The sequence below is a fragment of the Pogoniulus pusillus genome, chromosome Z (genome assembly GCF_015220805.1).
Source record: "Pogoniulus pusillus isolate bPogPus1 chromosome Z, bPogPus1.pri, whole genome shotgun sequence".
In the NCBI taxonomy this organism is placed as follows: Eukaryota; Metazoa; Chordata; class Aves; order Piciformes; family Lybiidae; genus Pogoniulus; species Pogoniulus pusillus.
Window position 1 is genome coordinate 69993967 of NC_087309.1, and position 11866 is coordinate 70005832.

General features: G+C 40.5%; 1 protein-coding gene across 2 annotated transcripts in view; it reads left to right on the forward strand.

The window, feature by feature from the left end:
* APBA1 (amyloid beta precursor protein binding family A member 1) overlaps window positions 1-11866 on the forward strand; it is a 140019-nt gene extending 128153 nt beyond the window's left edge. For both annotated transcript variants that reach the window (XM_064140115.1, XM_064140113.1), the window contains 4 exons: window positions 160-372; window positions 5205-5324; window positions 5972-6112; window positions 8192-11866. In XM_064140115.1, the coding sequence (XP_063996185.1) occupies window positions 160-372; window positions 5205-5324; window positions 5972-6112; window positions 8192-8263 (546 nt within the window). In that variant the 3' untranslated portion in view covers window positions 8264-11866. The remainder of the gene's footprint in view (window positions 1-159; window positions 373-5204; window positions 5325-5971; window positions 6113-8191) is intronic.

The following is an 11866-nucleotide window of genomic DNA, read 5'->3' on the forward strand; positions in this document are numbered from 1 at the left end:
CCTATTTTCTTTTGCCTTTGAATCAGGAAAGCATGTTGTAAATAAGGAGGGATTTATGTTTATTGGTTATACGAATGTTTGGAGCTGGAGAGGGGGCTTTTCAGTCATTTCCATAGGTCTGAAGAATCTTTGTTTGAAACACTTTTTCCTATGACACAGGTTTACATTGAAAAACAAAAGGGAGAAATCCTAGGTGTGGTGATTGTGGAATCTGGCTGGGGATCCATTCTGCCTACGGTTATCATAGCAAACATGATGCATGGGGGACCAGCAGAGAAGTCTGGGAAGCTGAACATAGGGGACCAGATCATGTCAATCAATGGGACCAGTCTGGTTGGTTTGCCACTCTCAACATGTCAGAGCATTATAAAGGTATGGAGCATTTCCTGAAGTTACACATTTTTAAATGGTTAGGTAATGGGAAAGCAGAAAGTATGGAACTCCTAAGTAAATTCCTACGAAATGTACATGCAGCACTTTCCCTTTCATGATCTTTAACCTGCAGTAGGAATTATGCCACACTTAATTTTCTGATGCACACAAAGACAGCTTTGCCATTTACTTTTATGGAAAAGGACTATGTGCAGAATTTCCCTCCACAACAGAATACTTTGTTCAAAAGGAAGATATTAACAGATACACTTAATTTATTTTTGGTGACAAATGAGGGTACAGGTGCTTAGTACTGTTCTAGGTCATATTAGCTCTGTATATGCCTCCTACTCTCTGTTTGAAATAGGGCTGAAACTTTTTGTTGTTGTTTACAGCTAATTTTAAACCACTCAGACTTTGAATGAGGGATATCCTTGTCCTCTGCCAAAACCTTCCCTGAGTTACTCAAAGCTTCTCTTCATTCTGGAGAAGACTAAGAGGAGATCTTAGCAATATCTGAGGAATGAGTGTCAAGTGGATAGTGCCAATCTCTTTTTGATGGTGCACAGCAATAAGACAAGGAGCGATGGGTACAAACTTGGACTTAGGAGGTTTTGCTTTTACATGAGGAGGATCGTTTTTACAGTGAAGGTGGCAGAGCACTGGAACAGGCTGCCCAAAGAGGTTGTGTAGTCTCCTTCTCTGGAGACTTTCAAAATCTGCCAGGGTGCATTCCTGTGTGATTCCTTAGGTGATCCTGCTGTGGCAAGGGGGTTTGGACTTAATGATCTCTGGAGGTCCTTTCCAACCTCTAATGTTCTGTGGTTCTGTGATTTGGCTTAATGGCATATTTTAACTGGAAGAGATTTTTTGTAATTATCAAAAAAGCATATGTCTGCAAAAACCATACGTGCCAGCTGCGTCTGAAGAGTGTCTGGGGTAGCTATAGTGTACAAGAGAGCAGGCATTTAGGTGCCAGAGCTGGAAAGATACATTCAGTAAGTAATGTCTGAGATGAAGCTGTGTGGACTTTATCAGAATAGACCTGCAGAGTTTCGGCAAATCATAGCATGTAGATGTGTGCAAGTGTGGTGCTGATGTGTACTATGCAGAAACCTTTCTTGGATTTCTAAGAATATGCCTGTTAAAGATACTTACTTAACTATTTAAGCAACTTGCTGGTAACAAGTCGGATTAGCTAAGCCTTTTTTGGCATTTTTTTTAACTGTTTCAAATTGCAAAGTTTATTTTAATTTACAAAGTAGGGTTTGGGGTTTTTTTTATGTCCATTGGTTATTTTTTTTAATACTTTAATGAAGACATTTTCTGTAAAGACTTCCCATTCTGGTTTCCAAAAATGTTGATGCTGAGTGCTGAGGAATGATGGAAACAGAAGTCAATGAGTTAGCCATTTTAGATTCAGAGAGTAGGAATGATAGCCTGAAAGTGTAGCATAATAAAACCATGGCAAAAACAGTCTTAAAATTGTGAAGGAAGGAAAAAATCATATTAAATACCTTTGTGTTAGCTTCAGTGGAAGAAAACTCCACAAGCTTAGGCTAGGTTAGCCATATTTGTTTCCCACATCTGTTTTATTTCTAAAACTGTGACAAATTACACTTCCAGAGAAAGACAACGAAGCTGGAGAGAGGCCTGGAACACAAACCCTATGAGGAGAGGCTGAGGGAGCTGGGATTGTTTAGCTTGGAGAAGAGGAGGCTCAGGGGGGACCTCATTCCTCTCTACAGCTACCTGAAGGGATATTGTAGCCAGGTGATGTTGGTCTTTTGTTCCAGACAACCAGCAACAGAACAAGGGAACACAGTCTGAAGTTGTTCCAGGGCAGGTATAGGCTGGATGTTAGGAGGAAGCTCTTCACACAGAGAGTGATTTGCCATTGGAATGGGCTGCCCAGGGAGGTGGTGGAATTGCCATCCCTGAAGGTGTTCAGGAAAGGATTGGATGAGGCACTTAGTGGCATGGTCTAGTTGACTGGCTAGGGCTGGGTGCTAGGTTGGCCTGGATAACCTTGGAGGTCTCTTCCAACCTGGTTGATTCTTTGATTCTCTGATTCAGAGCCTGATCAGGAGTTTCATTCTGCTCCTCTCAAAACAGAAAGCACCAGCTTTGCCTTTCCGGCATCTGCAGACCTTTGTTTTTCTGTCTGACACTTTCTGGAGTTGCCATAAAGAGGAGACAGGCTGTATGCCTGTAGCTTTTCATAACAACACCTCTGGAGCTGTTCATATAGCGCTTTTGGTAACAGGTGAATATACCACTGAATAATCTAAGCACGTCTAAATGTAGCAGAGATACGTGAGAATTTCTTTAGCACTCTGTAAGGACTCCTATGAAAAGAGTATTTTGTAGATAAGAAAAATATTTTGCCAACACTTCAAACGAGATAGTTTCAGTATTATGAATGTAATCTCTACTACTAATTGACCATAAAGCAATTGCAAACTGACACACTTGGAGGTTATTCCCTAATTGTATTTGCTGCTTGTATCTTTTTCCAGAACCATCTGGTGCTGGCTGCTATCAGAACCAAACTTACGGACTAGATGAGCAAACAAGTTGGTCAAATGATGCAGCTGGTTTGTTTCTGATCAGCATATATTACCATAGTACTGGAAATTACTCACTTTAGAAATGTATGCACTTTCTGTAAAATTTAAAAAACAAACAAACAACAACAACCAAGCCCAAAACCAAACCACAAAACCCTCAACAGCAACCCAATACAAATAACCTGCACATTCATCAGGGAAGTAAAAGCACAATGCTATCAACTCCATTGATGGCATGTAACCTGAATGAACTCAAATAACTGAAGTTAGACATCTGAACTTTTCTTATAACTCAGCATCTCTGTTACACTCCAAGACTCCTGCCTTCCTAGGGGCAGGCTGAGAAAAGAGCCCCTTAGACTTTTTAAGTAAACATAATAACCGCAGCTTAGTACAGGTTGATTCGACAATGTGCGTTGTTGTGAGCACTTGCTTGTAAAAGGTGAATGGCCCTTGAGCATGTTTGGTGTGCTATGGGATAATCCAGAGCCACGGAAGGGATGGAATTCAGATCTTTCTGCTTTGTCATTTTATGTCCATTTCTTTGGAGCCACTGTCAATAATGAGCCAAGCTGAGGTCATCACTGTGTGCAGGTGAGGGCAGCTGTTTCCAACGTGATGGTTGCAGTTTAAGGCACTGACAAGAAAACAAACTAAAGCAGTTTATCCTGACAGGTTGCCAGTCTAGTTCACAGGATCACAGGATGTTAGGGGTTGGAAATGGCCTCCAGAAATCGTTGAGTCCAACTACCTTGCCAAAGCAGGACCTTAATCTAGTGCAGGTCACACAGGAATGCATCCAGGCAGGTCTTGAAAGTCTCCAGAGAAGGAGACTCCACAACCTCTCTGGAGAGCCTGTTCCACTGCTCTGTGAGCCTTAGAGTAAAGAAGTGCCTCCTCATGTTGAGGTGGAACTTCCTGTAGTTTATACCCATTGCCCCTTGTCGTATCACAGGGGTGATAGAGAAGAGCCTCTCCCTCCCCTCTCATGTGACACCCAGCCCTCATATATTTTAAACACTGATTAGATTCCCTTTGACTTATCTCTTCACCAGACCAAAAAGCCCCAGGTCACTCAGCTTCTCCTCATGGGGCACATGCTCCAGCCTCTTTAATCATCTCCAAAGCACTCTGTTGGTCACTGCTGAATGTGGAGTTGAGCTCAACTGAATTGGCAGTAGTAAACTGGAAGTAGAGACTTCAATGTATTACCTTGGCTATGTACCAAACCAGATTTCAGTTGTACATAGAAAAGAAATTCAGAACTAGATACTGTAGTTGGTAGGGGTTGTATTAAGTGAGGTGGAAGTTTCTGTATTCTTTATAAAGCTGCTTTTTTTTTTTCTTTGTAATGTGAATTTTACATATGTATTTATTTATGACTAATTGTGGATGAATGAAGCATTTCAGGAAAATATCTTCACAATCTCCAAGAGCTCTGAGTACCTGAAGTTGTACAAAGAGTCAGATTACAGTTTTGCCTTCGAGTTTTCATGATGCTGTACAGTCACACAGTGTCTGAGGCTGGCAGTCACTGCTAAAGCTAATCTAGAACACTTCAAAGTTGAGCTGGTTGCTTCAGGCTGTGCCTAGTAAGGCTTAAGTAACTCCAAACATCTCTGGATACTCCACAACATCTCTTGAGTAATCTGTTCTAGTGTTTTGTCATCCTGACAGTAAAAATAATTATTTTCTCCTTCAATTTTCTTCTGGTGGCAAGGAGTTAATGGTGAATGTGATATAATTCACTTGGAAGGGAAATTAGGAACACTGTACAAGTGTCATATGAGCAGGACATGCCTTTTACTTGGCAGAATTTAATATGGCCTATAAGTGAAGCCATTTATTTCTAACTATCTTAGCTCCTTGTTTAAAACTTGATTTCCCATCCATAGTCACTGACTTTTTTCGAGAGCTGCATAGATCTCTTTAATATTATTTTTATACATGATTTGTGCTACCAAGTGTAGAAATTACCAATAGGAAGGTAGTTTTCTTCAGGGAACTGTGTTAGCTTCTTGATAAGAAAAAAAAATGTGTTTTATCACTCAGTTCGCTGAATCTTCTGGTGCTTATGTTTGACATTCAGTGGTCATATTCCATCAAAATGCATACAAAGATCAGGGTGTGCCCATTTCAATATTTTCACAATATTTTCACACTTTTTGTCCCTCCCTCCCACTACCACAGTGCTTATATTAAATGTTTTACTCTGTCTTTGCCTGTGTATTTTACCACAATTTCTTCAATTTCTTTTCACAGGGTTTGAAAAACCAGGCCCGTGTTAAGCTGAACATAGTTAGGTGTCCTCCAGTGACCACAGTCTTGATCAGGAGACCAGACCTCAGATACCAGTTGGGTTTCAGTGTGCAGAATGGGATTGTAAGTAGCTTCCACACTCTCTGGTTTAGCTTTCATATACATGAAACTTCTTACCCATTTGTTGTTAAGTTTTAGTGTTGGAAGAGGAAAGCTGCTGTTTTCTCCCTTACAGCAAGCAGGACTTTGCCCATGTGTTAAGTCTAAGATACAGAAGCTGAGTTAATCAGAGCCCTTTTTTAATCTTTGATAATACTTCAGAGCTTCACAATCGGACAGAGGAACAGAAAAGCATTTTTAGGTCAGAGAAATGAAAATGTGGAGCTGAGACTGCTTTCAGTCTTTATCATTTGTGTCTCTAACCCAGCTACTGCATGATCTCAAGAGAAAAAAAACTGTCCTTGAGTTTCTTTTGTTGTAATGCGTCTGATTCCAGATTGTTATTAAACTCTGGTCTTTCACATGCTCTAAACTTTCCAAACCACAGCACACGTGAGGCACAGCACAGGCTTCTCTAACAGTTTGTTCTGCTCTTGGGAGATAACAGATGGTGGTGGTCACTAGCAAATTTTACTTTGATGAGTGACATTTTAGAACTAGCTGCAAGCCTCTGTGTTAAACTACTGATATACAGTTCAAAGGCAAACCCGGGTTATCTAAAGCCTCTGTTCCTTATCCAGACCCTGATAAATTTGTCCTTTCCCTTGCAGATCTGTAGCCTTATGAGAGGAGGTATAGCAGAGAGAGGAGGCGTGCGTGTCGGCCATCGGATCATAGAAATTAATGGACAGAGTGTTGTAGCAACACCCCATGAGAAAATTGTTCACATTCTCTCAAATGCTGTTGGTGAGGTAAGAGCACACAGTGTATTTAAGCATTGTGACATAGCTCTTCACTGTTGTGTAGCAGCCAGTGCAAACTAACAATTGATGTCTCTCAAGGAACCAATACATTTTAATGTCTTCATTGGTGACACAGACAGTGGGATTGAGTGTACCTTCAGCAGGTTTGCAAGTGACACCAAGCTGAATGATGTGGTTGGTAAGCTCAGTGAAAGGGATGCCTTTAGAGGGACCTTGACAGGCTTGACAAGCAGGCCTGTATGACCCTCATGAAATTCAAGCGGGCCAAGTGAAAGGTGCTGCACCTAGGTCTGAGCAATGTTCAGTATCAGAACAGACTGAAGAAAGAAAGGATTGAGAGCAACCGTGCAAAGAAGGACATCAGGGTACTGGTGGATGAAAGTTGTACACGAGCTCACAATGAGCACCTGAAGTCCAAAAAGCCAGACATATTGTGGGCTGCATCAAAAGAAATGTCACATTAAGTGCAAGGGTTTGACATTTGCCTGTTGCAGAGCCCCATCAAAGATTTTCCCTGAAACAGCTTCCCAAACTCAGTGTTTGCCCTGGTAAGAACTTTCACTGAGACAGTTTTGTAAAGTTGCACAAATAACAATTTGGTAAGGTCACAGATACACAACGTTCAGAATTGTCACTCATAAATGTACTCACTAATGGTAATGCTAGCAAAAACTATCCCAGGTATTCTTCACCCTGTGGTGAAGGTGCAGTTCTTACCAAGATGCCTCTGTCTTGGGTGGAAGAGTACCTGAGTACCTGTACAAGCCATTGGCTGTTTCTGCTAGGCCTGCTATCTTTTCCTTCTGAAAAAGTACTCCTGCCTTGGGATTTTATACCTTAGCTCTCTGCTCAGAGTGATCTCTAGGCATGATTTGGGTGGAGAGTAACATAATCATATATGTTTAGCATGTGCTTCCCTAAGCAGTATCATATTCAGGAAGGTATACTTTAATGTTAATTTTGCAGATACTGAGGCAAAGGTCTTCACTTGGACACTATGACCTCCAAAGTCTGTGTTAGAACTACTTGCTTCAGCAGCTTTAGCCAAAACACAACCATCTTATCTTCACAAGGCTGCTTCCCTCAGACGTTCTGCATCCCAGCTCAGTGGATCTCCACTCCCAGAGATAGCATAAGAATCTCATGGTCACAAACACCTTAATTCTTTATATACAGTTCCCAAAAGGAGCATGGCAGCAGGTTGAGGGAGATGATTCTCTCCTTCTATGCCACTCTCAGGAGACACTATCTGAAGTATTGCCTCCAGCTCTGGGGTCCTCACCAGAAGAAGGACATGGAGCTGTTGGAGTGGATCCAGAGGAGGGCCAAGAAAATGATGAAAGGACTGAAACAACTTTCCTATGAATAAAAGCTGAGAGTTGGGGTTGCTCAGCCTGAAAGAGAAAAGGCTCCAGGGAGGCCTTATTGAAGCCTTATAGGAAAGGTGCTTCTAAGAAAGATAAGAAAGATAGAGACTTTTTATCAGGGTTTGTAGTGACAGGAGAAGGGGCAGCTGCAAGAGGGTAGATTCAGATCAGATGTAAGGAAGACATTTTTTATGATGAGAGTGGTGAGAAACCACTGGAACAGTTTTGCCTGAAGAAGTTGTGGATGCCCTATCCCTGGAAGTGTTCAAAATCAGGTTGGACAGGGCTTTGAGCAATGTTATGTAATGAAAGATGTCTCCATGGTGGGCAGGTTTGAACTAGATGATCTTAGAAGGTCCCTTCCGACTCAAACTGTTCCATAATCTTGTGATTCTACCTCTCTTAGCCTGTTGCTATTCAAAGCTACAAAGTGCAAGTAAGAGCAAGCCAGAACACTGTTTCTTTTATTGTTTACCTGTAGTTCTCCTGTGGTTTAGAAGAACTCTAATCTGAAAATTTGAGGTGTCCACAGCTTTAGATGGTTCGTTGATACTAAATGTAAAATCACCACTTGCAATAATATAGCAAGCCTATAAAAAGTCTGAGGCTTGACCTTTCCCTTTTGTGCTACCTTCCCTTAGCTGGTTCCTTCATATCATGCATGTCAGGAGCATTGTTTAACTTGCTGTATTTCCTCTAGATTCATATGAAGACTATGCCGGCTGCCATGTACAGACTGTTGACTGCGCAAGAGCAACCAGTTTACATCTAAAGCCAACGCCTCACCGTCACAATGTGCATGGAGGATGTTTTTCCTCATTAGTGCTTGTCTCTCTAGTGCTGCATTTCTGTGTCTGCAGAGACATTTGTTACTCTCTCTCCCTCTACCCCTCATGGGCACAAACACCGAACACTCTCTTTTCTCCCTCCATTTTTCCTCTTCTCTCCACCATTTCCTGGTGGTTTTAGGAAGGGGTAAAATATATCTATGGGACTAGATTGGTTGCATGTTTTTGGAAGTGAAACTTCATGCAGTTCCACATGGAAAGCAGGAAAACAGCAGCAGCATTATTTACAGCAGGGCTCATGAAGAAGGTTGCCTGCTTCATGCTACAAAATCAGTTTTACTTTTGTGGCTGAAATTTGACAAACTGAGTAAATTAAGTGTTCCTGAATGAAAGATGTCTTCACAAAACAGATAGTAGTGTAGAGGTCCAAGTGTTGGAAATCCTGCACGTGACTGCTTTTCTCACACTATTTTCTCACAGACACTGAGCACAGTATTAAAGGTTTGTGTCTGTAGGGAAAGTAGAATACCAAAAGGATAGTTTTGCCCTCAGGAAGAACTACCTTCTTATGAAGACTCAGTAAATGCTGCTGTTGTAAAATGTACTGTCCAATACACACCTTTTAATTCCCCTCTGTAATCAGTTCTTCATGACAGTAGGACACCAGGAGGTGTTCTGTGAGTTGCTGAAACATGTTACACTTGCATTACTTGCACTAAGTAATTTGGGAGATATTTTCTACAGCTGTCTCCCCCTCCCTGTCTCCAGGTTTCTAACTCTTTTATTTTTCTTCTACTTTGTTTTTAAATGCAACATGTCTTTTGTAGTCCCTTGCTTATTTTAGAGGTTAAGGATGGAGGGGGAGGAACTTTAAATAGCTACACAAGAAGTAGTGAGGGGATTTGCTGAATAGCTACACTTTTTCTAGGCTCTTAATTACGAATTTGGTGTGCACAGCTGTGTGTGCCAGTGTATATAGACATTTTTAAAACTGTGCTTGCTATTTATGAAGTTTGAATATGAGATCTGCAGACTATTCCAAGTAATTTTGTTCTCTGAGCCAGTTTTAACATATATTTTTGTCCAAAGACCTGTCTAATTTTATTGACGTTCTCTTTAGTTCATGATATAGTTAACAGTGGAAGCGATGAGGTGAGAATAAACTTATTTATTTTGTTATATAATTTAACTTGTGATTTTTTGCCATATAATATGGCATTTAAAGGGGATATGCTTGTACTATATGCACTTATATGAAGATGATAAACTGTAGAGATGTATGAAATCTAGGATTTGATGGGCTTCTAACTTGCATGCTAAAGACATAAAAGGGGATAAAGGGGTTGGGTTGTTTGGGGTTTTTTAAGAGAGGGAAAATAAAAACAACAGAACAAAAAACAACAACAAGAAAAAAAAATCAATAAAAACAGATGGCTTTTCATCCTAGTGAGAGGAAAATTCTCCATTCTCTGTGGTTACTTTTTACCAGTACTGTATACTGAGTTTTTATGCTGAAATTGAACCACGCATTTAGTCTAGGGTAATACTTTTATTTCTTTAACAGAAAGAGTTTGTGCTGTGTCTTACCATGATCGAAAGGCTCAGTGAGATGAAAACAAGAGCAGGTCATAGACAGCCACACACCACTTCCACCTGGCACATGTGCTGGTGGTCACGGTCACTTGTTGTTCAATTGTTGCGAGATGGACTCTGCAACATAAGCATTGTTTGCAGTCCAGTGGCGATGTGTTGTTACAGAGTTTGGTGGATGTGGATGTGGATGTGTGTGTGTGTGCACACACTCAGTGCAAACACAACTGAGAGCCATTGAGGGTTCTTGCCAGAGGTCCAGGTTAGTCTTTCAGAAATCATGGATAGAGAATAAACTTTGTATTTTGTTGGGCAGTAAATATTTAAGGGAGACAATGAAGTGGTGCGTAAACTATTGTAGTAAGTGAATATGTTTTAGTGTTGAGATTCCTGTACGATGAATTGATTTTACTGCAGTTCTTGTTCTATAATTTAATCCAAAACTCCAGAATAGCAGATTGCATGAGAGCGCAGTGTTAGTATTCCAGGTTAGTACTTACCTCTGCTGCCTGACTGATGCAACTAGATAGTGAATGACTTGTGAGCATATTGTTTAACTGTAGACATTTGGCTTATAATTTGAACTTTTTTTCCCCCATAGCTTTCCATATATATATATATATATATATCTGTATATGTAAATATGGTATATAACCATGTACAATTTAGATTACATACAGTGCAGCCTTTCCATACGTTGCCTGAGGAAACTTTGTGACCTCTTGAAGACACTGATAACCATGCTTCTGGTTCCTGCTCTGTTTACACCCTCAACTTCAGTTGTTTGTGTGGTCCTGTCCTACTCATATTGTGAGTTCTTTAACTCACTTAACTGAGATGTGAAGAAGACCTGATTATACAAACATATATAGAGCTGAAACAACTGTTTCTTTGAAAATCTTGCAGCCAGGCACTTGAGTGCTTGAATAGTTTGTGGTAAATAGATGCTCAGCATTAAGCAAGTGTATACTGGCAGGATCAGTCTAGCAAAACAAAAAACAAACAAACAAACAAAACCCGCAAAAAACACACAAAAAAACCCAAACAACCAAACCTCTCAGTTTTTCCAGCTGAAGCGTGAGTAAGATTCCTAAACTGTGAGGTCCATAGCGTGTGTGCACGCTCCTGGCAATCTTGTAAACAATCCCGTTTTAATTTGCAAAGGGAAAGAGTTTTGAGGAAAAAAGAGGTCGAAAGGGAAAGGTTGGCAGTTCTCTAGACTGTTTCAGCAGTTTGTTACCTTCTCTTTGTGAATTTTTAACAGCTTCCAAGGGACAAACTTCTGGTTTACATTCCTCCTTCAGTGACAGACCTGAATTCTTTTTTCATCCTTGCTCCTTCACACAGTCTAATTAACTCTTCAGTGTTTACATTAAGGATGAAATATCCCTTATAGGTTTGCACTTGGTTTTTTTTTTTCAATTGGCAAGTTTCACATGTTTGTTTTGAACCTTGTTTGAATTTGAGACTCAGTTAGGATTTGCAGGTTTGCTTGCTTTCCGAGTGAAGAGTATCTCTGAAGACAGCGACGTGGTTGAGATCTCTTGTACATATTTAGCGTAGCACCTAGACTACGAAGTTGTACTATTGTTCTGTAAAGAGGGTCAATAGAAATTATTGTAAAGCGTTGGGAAAAGTATAGTATTGTATTTGTAACAATATTGTCCTTTGTAAACATTTAATGATCTCTCTATATAAATATAAATATATATATATAAATATATGTGAGCCTGGAATGTTGATACTGCACATCTACTGAATGTAATTCCTCTGATGTTTTTTGCCACAGGTCTCTGACCTCTGTAATGAAGCTGCAGTGGTTTGATTTAGGAGGGCGGATAGTGGGGAGGGGAGTGGGCTTTTTGTTTCCAGCGGGTCAGGAGGTGTGGGCCTGGCCAGCTGTTTTGTGGTGATGTATTTACTGTGCAACATTTCCTTATTTAACAGAGCGCTGATGTCTGTAAGATTTGCAACAATAAAAATACAAAGTAAAAGTA